The sequence below is a fragment of the Pangasianodon hypophthalmus genome, chromosome 6 (assembly GCF_027358585.1).
Source record: "Pangasianodon hypophthalmus isolate fPanHyp1 chromosome 6, fPanHyp1.pri, whole genome shotgun sequence".
In the NCBI taxonomy this organism is placed as follows: domain Eukaryota; kingdom Metazoa; phylum Chordata; class Actinopteri; order Siluriformes; family Pangasiidae; genus Pangasianodon; species Pangasianodon hypophthalmus.
This window is the reverse complement of record NC_069715.1, coordinates 21,146,655-21,165,250: the sequence shown is the minus strand read 5'-3', so window position 1 is coordinate 21,165,250 and position 18,596 is coordinate 21,146,655. Positions and strand designations below refer to the sequence as shown.

At 37.3% G+C, this 18,596-nt stretch overlaps 1 protein-coding gene across 4 annotated transcripts in view; it reads right to left on the bottom strand.

The window, feature by feature from the left end:
* LOC113526807 (spectrin beta chain, non-erythrocytic 4) overlaps window positions 1-18,132 on the bottom strand; it is a 75,512-nt gene extending 57,380 nt beyond the window's left edge. The window contains exons 1-4 of one of the 4 annotated variants that reach the window (XR_003402807.3): window positions 17,666-18,132; window positions 5,276-5,443; window positions 4,231-4,382; window positions 2,923-3,096 (exon numbers count right to left, since the gene is read on the bottom strand). Coding sequence is in view for 2 of the 4 variants with exons in the window: in XM_026914166.3 (XP_026769967.3) it covers window positions 2,923-3,096; window positions 4,231-4,382; window positions 5,276-5,420 (471 nt within the window). In the remaining 2 variants the exon portion in view is untranslated. Of the gene's footprint in view, window positions 1-545; window positions 728-2,922; window positions 3,097-4,230; window positions 4,383-5,275; window positions 5,444-17,665 lie in introns of those variants that run through there. The other 3 variants (XM_026914166.3, XM_026914167.3, XM_034305209.2) reach the window with 3 other exon arrangements.
* Between the last annotated feature and the right edge of the window lie 464 nt (window positions 18,133-18,596).

Sequence of the window (18,596 nt, the reverse complement as noted above, 5' to 3'; positions counted from 1 at the left end):
GAACCGGAAAACCTCTTAACACAACCATGACAGCCTAATCTCATACTGTAATCATTGCACGTGCAAGGTGAATATGGACGCTACTGATATTCCTCATGTATTTTTTTTAAATCCCTCCACTCTTTTTGTGATGACCTCATGCTGAGGTGCTTTTTAGGTACAGGAGGTTATAATAACAACATAATAACAATGCACTTTACAACATGTGCCAAACAATGAGATTCAGATAGGAGTCAAAACAACACAAACTGTATTACCAGATTATACTTTACAAATAGCATATTTACACAAAAACTTGTAACCTCTAGATACAACAGCATCTAAGACTGTGAAATATATTTAATCAATAAAGTTATGCCATTAAAACATGAGCATTCATGAGCATATTAACCATCACATAACAACAGTACATTTTTAATCAAATGATTAAAAGTGTAAATGTGAGTAAACCATCTATACACCAATCACCAAAAACTGAACATAAACAATAAAGAAACTTGAATCTTGACACCTACAATCTAATTTAAAATCCCAAATGTTGGTACCTCTGAAGTACTTCTTTTCTGCCTTTTTTCTCTTTCTCTTCCCTCTGTGTCCCTTCATCTCTTTCTCCATCCTTTCTTTTCTCTCTTTGCTCCTCTGTCTGTCTTTCTCAGTCTTTCCCTCTCTATGCTGCAGTGTTTAAGCTTGACCTGCTGACTGAGCAGAGAAACTGAACCAGCACTCAGAAGGGGAGGGGATGATGAAGGGAAGGGAGAGAGAGAAGCTACATTAAATGAAATAAAGGGACAGAATGAATAAGGGAACAAGAAAAAAATTGGGGGGGGTATGTGAGATACATAGAGACATGAAAGAAATGAATAGACAGAAGTGGGAAAAATACACTGATAGAAAAAGGGAAAAGGTAAAAAAAAATAGAAAAAAAAGAGACCAGGCAAGAAAAAAAAAGGAATGGACGTGAGAGATGGAAGAGAAACCAAAACCAAGGAAAGAAAAGAAGCAAAGGGAAGAGGAACATGAAAAAAGAAATGATGTAGGAAAATAGAAAAGGAGTTGAAAGAAGCAGCTATCATAGAGTCAGTGAAGAGAAGAGAAGAGAAGAGAAGAGAAGAGAAGAGAAGAGAAGAGAAGAGAAGAGAAGGATGTTTTAATTTAACAGATGAGGAGGAGAGGAACAAGGAAGAAGAAAATGACTCTGAGGACTCGGTCACAGTCACAGAGTTTCAGAATTAAAAGAAAAGACAGTAATACTTTTCACTTTTGGAAAACTGTTGCTCTCTTTTCTGCAGCTCCTGAAGTTGCAGACTACAACTATAATCCTCAGTCCATAATATCATCACACGTCCGTCATTCAAACTGTTTACCGTCCCCTGGTTACTAATGAAACTCATCTGTTTGCAATCACACTAATCCCTTTAAATTACCCAGACTCTCAGTGTTACTTTCCAAAGTCTCAGTCTAGCAGTGTCCCTGTGATGATTCTCAAACTTTATCATCTGCCTATCTTGAGTAGTGTTTTATCCATCTCTTTCTTGTTTACTGATTTAGATTTATCTAGAGTTTGCTGATCACCTGACCATTTATCTGCTTCACATTTCTGAGTATTGTCTAGCCCTTTTGTTTGACTGCTACAAAAAACCTGCATTTTTGATGTTATACCCCTATTGCTCTAACGGTTTAGAACAATTGTTCTGTTTGTTTTTGGTCAATTTTAAACCTATTTCTTATCACATTCAAGCCTGTTCAACTTAAAAGTACAAGGACAGATGCACACACACACACACACACATACACACACACATACACATGCACGCATGCACAGAGCAATGGATCACACAGACTCTGCAGGAAACAGAATGGCAGCCAGAGATCAAATGACTCCAGCAGTGTTAAAAAAAGGACACATCTACCATACACCCTTGAAACTAGATCAAACACAAACACCGACAAATATGACTACAACATACTGCACTGAGAATAAACTAAGCCACTTCTGAAAATGGACAAAAACACCACACACCTTCTGTTCAAAATCTGTTCAGTTCTTATTAGAAATTGCATTCATACACAGACACATCTGTGGGCTTAAAAACCATAATACGACCTCAAAAACAAATTTACTATGTATTAATCTTAGTTGATTAGTACATAGTATAGACTGGTACTATGTAGTTGGTTTGTACAATGCTTTTTAAAATCAAACACTAAAACACTGCTTTGAACTGAAGGGAAACTATCCTAAAAAGCACAGTACTGTGAACGTAAGCCATAAAGAAATTCTGTAAAGATGCCTTCAAAATAATGAAACATATAAAAACTGCATATGAAGAGCAGTAAACAGTAAAAGAAAACACTCAGGTACACATGCAGTTTTATAAGAAAATTGGTTATTAAGTTTTTTAAGCATCATGGAGAACTTGGAGAACTGAGACAGCCTCCATTATTTATTCCATTTTTTTTTTTTTTTTTGCCTGAAAAGGTCTATTACTTAACTGTACTTTCTTTAATGAAAAATGGTACTTTCTTTAAAGAGCAGTAAACAGTAATAAACTAAAAGTCAATATTTGGCGTGACAACTCTTTGCTTTAAAAAGTCGCACTTGCTTCTTTTTTGCACGTAAAACCCAGCAGCTTTCATTATGTTTTTTGTCCAGAAAGTAATCTGTTACATAATACGTTGCTTTGATGGGAACAAAATTGACTTGGCAAAGGAAATATATGGCAACATAAAAAGTGTGAGCTGTGTGAACTGAGACTGAATATCTTTAGCCTAAGTGTATATAAACTTCTGGCCTCAACTGTGTGTGATTTTAGACACAGCTACAGTACAAGAATCACTTCCATATCTGAACATCTGAATTTGGTCAGGTTAAGAACAAATCTTTCAGTTCATAATGTGAGACCTTTGCTGATGTTCTCCTACCTGGAAGCGAAGGATAATGGTCCAGATGAGGCCGAGCGTAAGACGATGGTTGCCATCAACAATATCGTGAGATCCAACGTTCTCCAGATGAACTCGCTGCTCTTTAAGGAACTGCAAGGCTTTGTCCACATTCTCCAGACAGTGTATTCGCATTCTGCCTCTCGTAGGTCGGGGCTTGGGATAGAAAAGTGGGTGGGTAGGTAGAAAGATGGTTAGATAGATAAAGACATACATGTAGATATGCAGTACTGGGCAGAATTCTTAGGCACTTGCAAAGAAATGCAAAGCAAAGATGCCTTCAAAAAATGATTAAATTTAACATTTCTACCTAAAAATACTATAAAGAGCAGTAAACAGTAATAAACTAAAAGTCAGCATTTGGTGTGACAATCTTTTGCTTTAAAAAAAATCAGTAGTTTCAGGTACAGTTTATGTAATTTTTATAAGCACTTGCTTCTTTTTTGCATGTAAAACCCAGCAGCTTTCATTATGTTTTTTGTCTAAAACGTGATCTGTTATGTAATATGTTGCTTTCCGACACACAAATGTGCTGTAACATTTATAATTTTTTAGGGAAAGTAATGGTTGGAAATATAAAATGTTTTTGTACTTATTCAATAATGTAGAAGTCATAAGATAAACATCTATACCAAAATTTGTACTAAAAAAATAGCATGCCTAAGACTTTTGCACAGTACTGTATGTGTATATAATTAGCCTAATTAAGCATCAGGTTTATAGTGACTCAATTTAGCAATAAGTCTAATTAGTAAGTCTAAGTGAACTGAATAAGCAAGTTTTGATTCATTTGATTCATTCATTAGAAGAGAAACTGGAAATGTACAGGCAGAACACACACACTAGTAAAGCCAACCATCATGAACATTAGCCACAAGGACATATTAATGAGAAAATAACTCAAACAAACAAAGAAACTGATGGTCATAATTGTAAATAATAATAATAATAATAATAATAATAATAATAATAATAATAATAATAATAATAATCATTATATTGCTGATCATAATTGTGCTTGCAGTTTGTGCATAATTGTGTTAATTCACTTAAATGACAAAAAAATTATTTGCATAATTTGCATCAATCATAATTAGTGGCTTGTCAGTTGAATCCAAAATACCATTTCAATTTTAAAAATGACGGAAACATGTTCTCTGCAATATTAATCTATTTTTTAAAGTGCACTGTTAAATGGGTCATGCAGACCCTGAATAGAAGATGAGGGCTGAAATGTAAAACAGTAGAAATGTACTGCATTTAGGAGAATGTGTGCCCTAATAAACTGACCAGTAGTTCTCCTGAAAGCACTTCCAGTAGCCTGGTGAGCATGTAACCATCTCTCAGATCATTATACAGGTCAGAGATGCGGCAGGAGACGCGAGCCAGGTGAGAGTTCACCCACTTAGTGAAGGTTTTCTTCTGCACCGCATCCCTTTCATCTAGAAAAGAAGCAGATATTGCAACATGACAGGATAACATAATTGTTATTACATCAGTAAAAACATTTTGATACCAAGTGCACATACTGTATGTAAAATCTGGATCTAAGACTTGTTGACATGTTATTCCAAGAATAATATTGTATGTAATATAATTCGAAGAATAAAATTCCAATCATGTGTTCATTATACAATTTAGACACACTGATTTAAATGTATATACTTTATGCTATCAAATAGAGTATTTGATCTTGTATTGGGGGGTAGATATCTGATTTATCTAGTTAATTAACACGAGCTAAAAGATCCACTACAGCCCTCACTAGGTTACTGAAGATGAATGAAGAGAAAGTTAGGCTATTTGTCTAGTCATGTTATGTTAGCTAAGTAAAGCTAGATAAGGCGAACCAAACCACTTCTAATAATCTACAATCACTTTAATAAAGAAATGAAAATGTAAGCATAAAGCATAATATCTATCTTCTAAGGGTCTTTATTTTGAACATATATTGAAAAGTGCAATCCCATAATTCTGTTCACCAGAGGGGGGCCTCATAAAAATATGTCAAAATAACATGTCTTTTTAACTGAAGAATACAAATACATGAGTTACGTGCAAATGCTAACATTTGCTTTGGTACTCTGATTAACAGTTAATAAAGAAATGTAAATCAATAGAAGTTGCTCCATTAGATAGCAATAGCTAATTAGTTAGCTACTTATGTTAGCTGCTACAAAAGCTAACAAAAACGGCTTAGTTGTGTAAGAGTGTATCCAAGCCGAGAAGCAAACGGTGTTAGTGAGTGAGTGTTAGAATCACAGTACTCTAGAAGTTAATGATGATAGAGTTGATAAAGCTGAATTTAGTTTAAACGTAACATTTTACTTCCCACCTGCTAGTGCTTTAATGCGTGAGCATTCGAACAGTTTAGCACTAGTGCTTTCGCTTTCCCAGAATCCTGTGCTGCTGGGCCGGTTGTTGTTGTTTAATTGTCTCTGGGCTTCAGCATTGTCCAGATCCGTCGCGGCATTGGCCATTGTGCCTGTTTCCCAAAAAAACCCTGTAAAGAATACACAAAATGACACACACAGAACAGACCAGAACAAAATATCATATAAGAAAATATTCTAACTGATGTTATTTACTTAGGTCCAGTGAAGGAAAACCTTAATGCTACAGCATACAAAGACATTGTAGATAATTGTGTGTTTCCAGCGTTTTGGCAACAGTTTGGGGAAGGGCCACACAATGCCGTGAGGGTCAGTGTCCACATACTTTTGGCCATATAGTGTTTACTTTTACTTTCATTCTGTTCAAAATGTCACATTAAGCAGCATGATTTGAGGCCTAAATTTGATGGCAGATAAAATGTGCTAGATTCATCAAATATAGAATGCTAGCTAACATTGATAAATTGCTAACTAGCATTAGAGGAAGCATATTTATGTTTCCTCAATATGGCAAATTGGAGAACTGATTATGGGGTCACCAAAGGTCATATCTCAGAACCCCCTTAGACAGCAATTTACATGTTTTCTGGTGTAATTTAAAAGGCACAATTTTAACTATCTGAAAACACAAGCAGAATGAATATTAGTATCATGTGGAAGGAAATTGGGGCAATATATATAGAGCTAAACATAGGAATATACCGTAGAACATTGAAAACACTATAGGGATTTGGGAACACATGAACCTTGAAACATACTGTAGAGCCCTGAAAGATAAAGATAGGGATAGGGACTTTTAGAGGAGGTTTAATATTACAGTGAAACAAGCTAGAAGAGACAAATATTCCACTTTAACTGCTCAAACAGATCTAAAATAACATTTTTATAGTTATGTTACAACCGGGTAACATTTACTCCTTTCTCCTCTGCAACATATGTGTGAGAAAGATGCATAAATTGATATATTTAGTAGTATTCACTAGTATTTACCTTGTTTTCTCTTAAAATTAGGTCAGAATGACCTTTTATCCAATTTGCTCTGTATCATGTGACCATCAATTTAAAATTGTATTATTTTTATTAGTATTTTTAGATTCTCATAGTAATCGAAATAAGCAAAGTGTGTGTGTGTGTGTGTGTGTGTGTGTGTTCATTGTTATGAGAGATTAGAGCACATTCCCTTCCCCCAAGTCTGAAATAACCCATCTCCCAACCCCCAGTAATCATGACACACACACAGACACACACACATTTTGCTTTGTGCCTCTTCAGACCCTTTCAAAATCTGACCTAGGGATAAGGTATGATAGGCTATATTTGGAAAATATTTCAATTTCAATATTTCAAAACAACAACAGCATCAATACTACTACTACTACTACTACTACTACTACTAATAATAATAATAATAATAATAGGCAGGTTTGGGTTTGCCAAACTCTTGGATTAACATTAAAAATTGATTCAAATAAGAATCTTCAGCTTAAAATTGCTAGTTATGTATATGATTGTGGTTCGGTGAGCCCCATATAACAGCCAGGAGGCAATGTGTTAACACCTGAATTCCACCTTGTGCACGTGAGAATGCATGCAGAGATTTTCCAACAAGTGATTTATAATGCAGTATTGAGGCTCATTAGAAGAAGATGCAATTCCGAAGAGCTGCACTTTACAGTAGCGGATGGGCATCCACCCTCTCTACAAACAAAGGTAATGAGGCCAGTGGGCTAGCCTCTACTTAGACATAGGAGCTCTTTGTATCTTACCGTCAATAGCAATAGTTCACACCTGGCATTAAAACATGTCTGCGGTCATCGCGTAGTCATTCACACCTAGCATTATGAATGCGTTTCCAGTGGCCACTTGTGATTGGATTTCATGCATTGCTTCCATTGGAGAAAGACTGTCATGCACATTTATTATGTCAGTCTTCTACTGCATTTATTTACAGACAGAAGTGTCCCACAAATCCTATCTCATGTACCTTTACTGGCTGTTTTAAAAGTTTTAATCATGCAGTCTTCATCTACATTTATTTTCCAATAAATCGTATCTCATGTACCTGTACGGACTGTTTCAAACATTTTAATTGTATGGTCTGCTAACAAAACTTATAAATAAATGAGAGATGAGATGACGATCTGAGTGGCTAATAGAGAGCTCTACAATTCAGTGTGATTTCCAAACAGTCCCGCAATGATTACATGTTTTTGGCTAGGGCAATGACGCAGTGCTGTCTAGGGCGCATCGAGAAGCATTCGCATTGACACTACAAATTTGATGTGACCATATACGTCCCAGACCATCTCCGAATGTGGTTTGAATTATAGGATCACAATACATCTTCAAGGTGCATTTGACTCTGTTCACACCTGTACTTACAGCTGCTCACTTATGATCCAACCAGCCAGGATGCATGTTAATGCTAGGTGTGAATGGGGCCTAAGAAACAAGTGGCACCCTGCTAGTCTAAATAAGAACACAGGACAAAATTCTTCTGACTTACCCTCCAAGGATGCAAGGTCAAAAGACAAGGATTCACAAGGCTAGGCAATATTATCTCGGGCAGACACCTTGATTCAGTCACAAGGTCACCCCAGGCATGATAAACATGCAAGGTTAGCTTATGCCCAGAGGATACCACTCCCCAATTCTCTTAGCTGAAGTGACTGTTAGCTGGAAGGCAATTTTCAAAGAAACCCCCTTTACTCATAAGCAGAACTTTAAGGGGTTCAATAACCAAGGGCACATGGCTGATGGAGTCACTTTGTCCCTCTTTAGAAAGGCAGAAATAAGCCTATGGGACCCTAGAGAAATGCCATCTGTGTTGCGGTTGTGCAAGGGCTGTTGCAAAACAGCTAGGAATCATTACCTGTGTTTTTTGTAATTCATTTCTGTAATTCATCTTCCATCTCTAATTATTGCCTCTTTCTCAAGTATTATGTAAATACATATGCATATCTCTTTATTTATACAGCTGTATATAGAGTAAATAATGCATAAATCTGTACATAAATCTTCTGTTCCAGATTCATACACATTATTATTTTTTATTTTTTATTGTTAAGTCTTACTATTTAAAGGTTTTCCGTTCTCATGTAAGATATGTATGTACGTATGCATGTATGTACCAAGAGCACCTTAAAAAAAACACAACAAATTCCTTGTGTGTCTGCGTGCACACTTGGCGAATAAAGCTAATTCTGATTCTGATACACCTTTAGTATACATGGGGAAATGTCAAAATCATATGAATCAGACAATGCACAGGGTTAGCCTATGCATTCTTGCATTCATAACTGTTTCCTAGATTGATAGATTGTAGTCCACAGTTGGTGATTCAGGATGTTTGGCTGTGCCAGAGAGAACCATATCCAGCGATGTGTTAACATGGCACTGCTGAAGGTTCCACCTATAAGTTCCACACATAGGTTCCACCTATGCTTCACTAAACCACTCCCATATCTGGGCTATCACCACAATAATCAACATACTGTATGTTGGTCTCTAGTGAGTATTTCGTATATTTAGTTTATTGCTGGTTGCCATGGTTTCCCTGGTGGTGCCAGGCTGGCATAATCTGGCCATGACTATAAAATACACAGCTACAGAACAGCTATTTGAAAGAAAGTCATGTTTTTCTACTTAAAATCAGATGCATTCTTGTTAAAAATAACACTTCTTTAGGGAAATTGCTTGTGTATAAATAGGATCCATGCAGTGCATCATGGTCTATAGTGCCAGAATTAGCTTAAAACAATGTTTTGCTCTGTGTAATCGCTGTCACCTATTTGCTGGGCTTAAAGTGTACTCAAAGAGAACAGCAAAAATGCGGTCACTGTTCTATTTTACGCAAATCAAATATAGCAAGCTTATAGCACCACTTATAGCTTATAGCATCAATTATCACCGACTGGCTCAGGACTGAATAAAATACAGATAATATTTCACCATGGAGGAAAAAAGAAGTGCCCCACCTTCCCCCACTCCCATTTGCTATAGCCACATCACTTTATGTTGCTAATGGTCACTCCGCCTCCTATCACTGTAGATTGCTAGCCTTTACTGAAAAGAAAGTGCTGCTCCTGACGTCAATGGGTTTCTGATATATTGAAGGTGTTTGAGCTCCAGAGGACGTTAGTGGCCATCGGGAAAGACAAGGCTGCTTGAAAAAGCATCCATGTCACTAGCAAAAAGCCAAAAGGCAGGACTTGGAAACGGAATGCTTATCCTTGGAATGCAAACTTTAAGAACATTCACCCATTGTTTTTCAGGGCAATGGAAACATGAAAATAAGCATTACACAGGCCCACAAATGTGAGCCGGTCCTGGGGCTGAATGGGCTCAATAAGTCCTTGAGAGATCAATAAGTCCTTGAGCCCCAAAAAAGCTGGGGGACAGTGGCATTACTGTAGTTTGTATCCCTGTGACATTGTCATCAGGACCCACTGATCTGATGTAGTTGCCTTTCAATGAGCGCTGTAAAACACCTCATTGCTTACCTCTCCACTTCAGGTACTCTTCAAGATTCTTTAGTGGTGGAGGGGTGCTGTTTTGGGCCATCTCATTACAGTAGTAGACACTCAAATGTTTACCTGGCCTCCCCTGCCCATAGGTAGTTTAAAGCAGGTGGGATGGGGGTGTGGCATCCTAAAGGCACCACGGTTTGTGCTGGCTTTGTGGCTCTGCAGCCTCTTATCTAGGGCTTCTTTGGCAGCAGACCTTTACTATGACCTCTGCACACGAGGCTTTGTCCACTGGGCTGATTTCCACATCAGGCAGGGTAGATTGTGCCAACCACACCTGATGATGTATATAAACCAAGCTGGCACCAGGCTGCCCCATATCTTGGTCCAGGTGCCTCACCTCCACAAGTGAGGTGTCTGTAATCAATATCTGCAGATTGGACGGAATGATGCAATGCAAGCAGCAGAATAGCTTACACAGTACCAGTGCATAGAACACACAATGCAATAATGTATGTTTTTAATGTGCATTTTGGTAGTGCACATCTGATCATATGGACAAAACCAACCTGGGCCCGGTCTATAAAATTCTTGCATTGTGGCAAAGAAAACCGCTCAGTGCATTTGATGCAATGGGTTATATTGCAGCATCCAAGCCTGCTACAGCCAAACTCATCTTCAGGGTGGCTATCACACCTTGATTTGTGCCTACCATAGATGCATCCACGCAGACAGGGGCAGAACCAGAGCCCTCTTCAGACACTGCGGAAACTGGCGAAGTTGAAAATGGAGGCTCACTGGGAGGTTCGTCATTAATTTAATTGGAGTCGTGCCTTCTGCAAAGTCATTCATTTGTCTAGAGCATGTGTCAAACTCAAGTCCCATGGCCAAATACAGCCTGCTACCTTGTTTCATTCAGTCCATGGGAACTTCGAAAAAATAATATTGAAATGGCCTGTAGTACATTACTGCTTAATATTTTTGTACTACCTATAATTCACAGAAGACCCATGGCGTAGCCACCTCTCACTTTCCGCATACACTACTGTATATCACACGTGGACTCACATCTCACAGAACTGAAACACTGGTGAAAACTGATGCCAATCTGCTGTATTTGAAGCAAATGACACACATGTTTAAAAAGGATTTTAAAAAATGCATCAGGTGTTTGTCTTTAGTTTAGTCTGATTCAATCATTAATTCCAGACTTCTGGTGACAGGTGACATCCCAACAGTAGTAACTAGTGAATGTTTTAGGCTGGTCTATACAGCAATATATTAAAAAACTTGATTTATTATAATAATTGTGACCACCTAATAGTGCATACAGATGAATATTTTGTTAGATATTATTTTTCCCTAATCAGAGCCTGGGATATTAGTATTAATCAATAGAATAGACTGTAATATGCTACAAAACTAATAGCCTTTGTTTATGTTCCTTCAAAGGCTCACAGAAGTGCTGATATGGCCCACGCAGATTTGAGTTTGAAAGCACTGACCTAGAGAGCAACTCAGACTACTTTCTGGGCTTCTTGCTTTTCTTGTCAGTCTTCAGTGGGCTTGAGCATTCATGTCCAGCAAGATGTTTACTCTGAATGGGCCAGATTCAGCTCAGAGCCAGGATCCAAGTCTGTCATCCGAGCACACTGTGTAGCGGATGTCCAAGTCAGACACAGCTTCCTTGAGATGGTCAATACCAAGGCAGAGCAAGGCTAGTACCCACCCTTGCCTTCCACCAGACAACGACACGATGAACGCAAGTCCTGCAGCATGTTTATCAGTAACTACAAGTAATAAGTTTTTTATTTTTTCAGCAAAAAAATGTTTCAGATTGTTTTTCATTTTGTTTGTATACTTTGCACTTTCACATCGAAAGTGGGGAAAGATATGACATGATTTATCCTAGAGTCATTCTTTTACTTCACAAAACCTTCCATTTTAACAGGGGCATGTAGACTTTTTTATATCCACTGTATGGTTTGTTGGAAAACCAGGCATGGCAGGCATGCACACATGCACAAGCTGGTATTCAGGTATTACAAATACAAAATTACAAATTAAGTAGAGAAAGGCCCCTTTTTGAAACTGCTTTGTTTTAACTGCGTCAGTTTAGTTAGTTATTTTCTGCTTAAAGCTATCTATTTTCTAAAACATTTGCTTCAGATTTCCACCATTTTAACAATATTTATTGGTCACAGACCACAACATATTTGATGGACCAGTGTGCAGCTGGTGCAGGAAAAATTGTGGGCTGTGCTCACCATGCTAATATGGTTGATTATGAATTGATGGTGGCGATAGTTATTGGCATGTAGAACCGTGCAAACAATGCATTATGACGTGTAGAATTACCATCAGTGTGTGTATAAAAGAGAGGCAGAGCAAACAATCCCTCATATGAATATTTGAAATATTAACCTCACTTAAATCACAGAAGGTGAAACCCTTAGGCCATATTGTAATAAAAGTTAAAAAAGATGATAATTTACAGATATTATATCTCCTCTAGGCTTATCTACTTAACAGTACAGCTTCTATATACATGAAATTATGTGTGAAAACAAACCAGTGATGATGACACCCTCCCCAAAATGAAGTATTCAGACCAAGGACAAACACCATTAGAGTGTTGAAATTAGTATTTATGAGTGTCTTTAATACTCATACAATTATGTTTCATTGTTAAAATATCATATAATGCAGCAAACTCAATACAGAAGCAAACCACTATGCTGTATGTTTGTACCCAATTTGTTTATTCAACTCCTGGAAAGACAAATCCCTACAGACACTCATGTTTTCCCTCTTCTGACACATGAAATTTAGCCAGGAATGCCTGGCTAGGAATGAGTCAATGCCAGGAATGAATCAGGATTTTTAAATGAGGCAAAATGTGAAGTAATCCTCCAGGACTGGAACTACACACCACTGGTTTAACAACTGCACTACATAGACGGATTCATTAAATTTGTCACTTATCTTTTTAGACAGGGAAATTCTATAAATAATTTAATAAATAACAAGGCCACCTTAAAATAGTACTGATAAATCACAACTCAGTGCTTGAACTGCAAGTGGATTTTAAATAGATTATAAGGTAATATCATAAACATATTATTGGTTTAAAATCATTAACGAATTATTAGCAAAGACAGTTTGTGATGGTATAATATAATATGTCACATTCATCTTTATATATAGAAAATAAATTTAAAACACACATACACATACACATATAGTCAGGTCCATCAGTATTTGGACAGTGACACAATTTCCGTAATTTTGCCGCAATCAAGATGTGATTGAAGTGTAGACTTTCAGCTTTAATCCAAGGGGTTTAACAAAAATATTGCATTAACCATTTAGGAATTACACCCATTTTTTACATAGACCCTCCATTTTCACAGGCTCAAAGTAACTGGACAATTGACTGATAAGCAGTTTAATGCCCAAATGTGGCCTGTTTCCTTGTTATTTAATGACAAATTAAGAAAATAAAAGGTCTGGAGTTGATTCCAAGTGTTGAATTTGCATTTGGTAGCTGTTCATGGGAACTCTCACTATGCGGTCCAAATAGGTGTCGATGCAATTGAAGGAGGCCATCATTAGGCTGAAAAAAAAACAGACCTATCAGAGAGATAGCAGAAACTTTAGGAGTGGCCAAATCAACAATTTGGTACCTTCTTAAAAAGACAGAATGCGCTGGTGAGCTCAGCAACACCAGAAGGTCTGGAAGACCACAGAAGACAATTAAAGGAGGTAGGTGTATCAATCTCAATGTCTAAGTCTACAATCAAGAGACGCCTTCCTGAATGTAAATACGGATGGTTTACCTCTAGATGCAAACCACTAGTAGCACTCAAGAACAGAAAAGCAAGATTAGACTTTGCTAAAAAAAAAAAAAAAAGTCTGACCAGTTCTGATACAAGATTGAATTGTACCAGAATGATGGGAAGAGAATAGTATGAAGAAGGAAAGGAAGGGCTCATGATCCAAAGCAAACCACGTCATCTGTCAAACATGGTGGAGAAACTGTTATGGCATGGGCATTCATGGCTGGGTCACTGATGTTTAATGAGTCACTGGTGTAACTGCTGATTGAAGTAGCAGGATGAATTCTGACATGTACAGAGCTACACTTTCTGCTGAGATTCAGTCAAATGCTGCAAAACTGATAGGACAGCGCTTCAAAGTATAGATAATGACCCAAAACATACCGTGAAAGCAACCCAAGAACATCTTAAGAAAAAGAAAATAAATTTTCTTAAATGGCCAAGTCAGTCACCTGACCCCAACCCAACTGAGCATGCTTTTCACTTACTGAAGACAAAACTGAAGGCAGAAAGACCCACAAACAAGCAGCAACAGAAGGCGGCAGCAGTAAAGGCCTGGCAAAGCATCTCAAGGGAGGAAACTCAGCATTTGGTGATGTCCATGCGTTCCAGGCTTCAGGCAAACATTAACAGCAAAGGATTTGCATCCAAGTATTAAAAATAATCCTAATATTTATGACTCTTAGTTTGTTCAATTACTTTTGAGCCTGTGAAAATGTAGGGACTGTAAAAATGGCTATAATTCCTAAACAGTTAATGCAATATTTTTGGTAAACTCCTTGAATTAAAGCTGAAAGTCTATACTTCAATCACATCTTGATTGCTTCATTTCAAATCCGTTGTGGTGGAATACAGAGGCAAAATTACAAAAACTGTGTCACTGTCTAAATACTTATGGACCTGACTGTACACACACACACACACATACACATAAAATAGCTAAGAGGAACCAGACCAATCAAAACTCTGTATTAAAATGAATGATGACAACATCTTTCTCACCCCACTACACTACTGACAGTTTTCACACATACACACTTTAAAGAATCACAGTGAATGTGTATAAACCACAAATGTTATGTGAAGTGCATGGGCAATCTTTAAACAATTTTCCTGTGTGTATGATACCAATAAATTCAATAATCATGTAACAATTTCTCAGCCTTTTATTCCATCACTAAGAGCTTTCTCCAAATATCACTTGCTGAAATCAATACTTTGGATTATTCATTATTTACTGTATCTTAGCATATGCCAATAATCATTTATACAATATACAACAATATTACACTCACACAAGCGTGTTATATTGATCATTTTATATTATATTGTTATTATTATTTTGTTGTGCACATTGTATTGTTTTAGCCCAGCTAATCACTATTTCCATAGGAAAGCGTGTCATATTAAATCAATGAATATATGAAATATGGACTAAATACGAAGGCTGTCATTTCCTCAGGTCAGACAGCTGAGGACGCATCTTTGTCTCTGTGTTTCTCTCTCTCTACCATTTTCAAAGGAATCCTCAAGCCAAAAAAGAAACATAGCCTACACAAGGCAGTCGATTTGGCAAGGCATGTTTTGTGACGTTTTTGTAGTTTGCTTTTAACCTTGTATCCAGTGTAGCTAAGACATAAGAGAAGCTTCCAGCCACTTCCATGCATACTGCATGCCTAAATCAATAAATCTTTAATAAATCTGCAATAGAACGAAAGGCATGAAAAACAACACAACAGTGAAAACCTACTGACCTTCATGCTTTCCCTATCATGATTTCGTAATTGCTGTTTTGTATTTTTTAACCTTTTCTTTCTTAAGGTATTTAGCTACCGTCTTCTCAGTTAGTTCAAGTTAGTTCCAGTTAGTTTATCAGTTTGCCATCATGAAATACTCTGTCCTGACTGATACAGCCATGAAATGCCAGAAATGTCTCAAAATCTAATTACTGTCCTCTTCTAAGTTTTTGATTTCTATATTCTGTCTTCATAATGCCTAGTAAACATGATTGTGTCCAGTGTTTAATGCATCATTTTTTCATGTCATTGCGTTGTCATTATTTTACCCCTCCTGTGGCCTGCCCTGTCCTTTATTATACAGTGTGCTTTTGATAAATATGAACTTATTTTAGTTTTGTTCTTGAGTTACATTTTTTAACTAACTAAGACATGTGTCTGAAGTCTTACGTGTCGGAAGTTTGCTGTCTTTAGTTTTGCACTGAAGCTACATTACAGCAAGCAATGAAATCTTAAGATCACCATCAATTTAGGATTGTAAAAACTGCATATCTCTCATCACACACTCGCTTCAAACTGCTGTGTCGAGCTGTTCAGTCAAATCACACAAGCTTGCTTATGTGGTTTCTCACACTCTATGACACACTGCTGTCTATAAAAATGGACAAAAGAGCATCAGCTAAAAAAACAGTAATAGTGGCCATCTTGAGGCTTGAATCACTTCCTTCCTGAACATATGCAGCTTGTTACCACTGCATACAAGTTATGATGCTAGAATTGTATGTTGTGATTAGTATATTCTTTAAAATATGTGCTTGTTTTTCTATTTTATGACTCATTGTGTACAAATAGGGTTATTGAACCAAACAATATGAGGCAAGAGTGTGATGATTGAGGCATGCACATGCAGTTTACATAACTCTAAACTGACTCCTTAAAGGTTAATTACATTAGCCTGGTAGTTAAGTGCAAAACTAAACCTACTAAGCAAATTCTGGACACTGAATATGTCTTGGCTCATTGATTAAATTTGGGAACTACGATTTTATGTTTAGCCATGCTATCACTTTAATGTGATATGATGTGCTGTGTTGATTAAAAAACCCCGGGTTTGAGAAATCGCAATCTATTATTAATATACAGAATTCTTTGTGTAATATCAGCCTGCAGTAACTTAAAGCATTATAAAGCATTATCCATATCTGATCTAAACTGATGCTTTAGACTAAGTAGATTGCTACTTTAGCATGCCTTATTTGCAGGTGTGCCCTTCTGCACTTGAAATGTGCTATAATCGATATTGAAACACTGCAGTTTTTGTGCACAGTGTGTGTGTGGGTCGAGTGTGTCTTGCCCAGCATACATGTCGACCCACTTTTTCCATTCTGCATTAAAATGACACAAGTGTTTTTCCCTTCATGTCTCTCTTCCTTGACCTTTCTCATGATTTATTATTATTATTATCATTATTAATATTATTATTATTATTAAACATCCTCTGATGTTGCCAAATTCAGTAATGCTATACTTCACATTGATAAGTTTTACTGCAATAGACACACCCAATGCTGTCCAGGTTTGAACAGTAATCACATAACTATAAAGTGTGTTAGCATTTAGCACACAGCTCTGTTTATGTATATTTTGGGCTTACACAGCATATGAATGAATATGAATGACTACTAGGTCACTATCTCCAGACTGGTAAATTCTGATATGTGTATCAAACATAGGCCAAAATGGAGCATCCTCATATGTGATGTTCTAGTGCATTTGAGATTTATAACACAATATAGAACTAGAATATGTGTAATCTGGACAGTAGACCTGTACTGCAATTAGAGAACCATTCAAAAAGGTGCAGCTTGACAATCATTTTGTCCTTTTGCATACAGCCTTCATCCATCAAGAATTAAAGGATGTGAATTTGTTATAGCTATTTAAAAAAAAACAACCTTCAAATCTATTTTCAATGAAACATACTATATTTAGCCTATGACATATCCGATTTTTTTTAGTATTTCAATCAGCTTCACTCAAAAGGGTATGACATATTGAAGGATGCGGTGTATTCCTACAACATCTCCTTGATCCCTGGTACAGATCAACATTAGCATCCTGTGATAAGACATGGACAGAAGAAGAGGGCCCAGACATGACTGCAGCAGCCTCAATGTAACAACGACCTATAGATGGATGAGCAGGCATATACACACACACACACATACACACACACACACACACACATAAGCACCCAAGCACACAGATCTTGCAGCTTGTAAGGGTCCTACCTGCAGCCCCAGCCCTGAGGATGCCTGTCTTGCGCTTTTAGAAAACCTGATGCGGTCAGTGATGCTGGGAAGGAGCCGCTGCGCTCTGCATCGTTGCAGTGCAAGAAGGAAAAAAAGCCCACCGGCAAGAGGAGGATGCAGTGACCGTGCGCGAGGAGAGCAGGGTGAAGAGGTAACAGAAAACGTGTATGAGTATGTGTGTGTGCGCGCGCGCTTGTGTGTATGCGTGTGCGTGTGTGTGTGTGTGTGTGCGGTCAAACTGCACAGTCGGATAGCAGCCGGTGTAGTCGGATATCCACTTATCCCGCACTGTAGTGTTGTATCGAATAGTAGCTATACCGACTCCCCGCTTCACAAGCCCGCCTCCCTACCGCGCTGTGCCGGCGCGCGCGTGCACGCACACGTGCAGCATCACTGCCGGGCTCCAGTGCTGCACGAGCTCGAGTCGCGTCCTGTGCTTATAAACAGTATACTGATAATGCTCTGAGTCCTGAAGGCTTCTTAAGCTTGTCTGCTAACTGATCCATAAAGAACACTACAGCAGAGGGGTTCTCCAACGGCTGAGGAAACCTGGAGAAGAACCTGGAAATGAGGAGAGAGAGAGAGAGAGAGAGAGAGAGAGAGAGAGAAAGAGAGAGATTTTTTAATTCTATTTATTTGTGTGTGTATAATTTTTTTCTATTATTAGCATTATATATATATACATACACACATTATATATGTATACACACACATAAGTATATACAGAATATTTACATACATATTTTAATAATATTACTACTTCTACTACTAATAATAATAATAGAAAAAAATTATACACACACACACAGACATATATATATATATATATATATGCACATACATACATATATACAGAATACATACATATTTTAATAATAATTAATGATAATAATAGAAAAAATTATACACA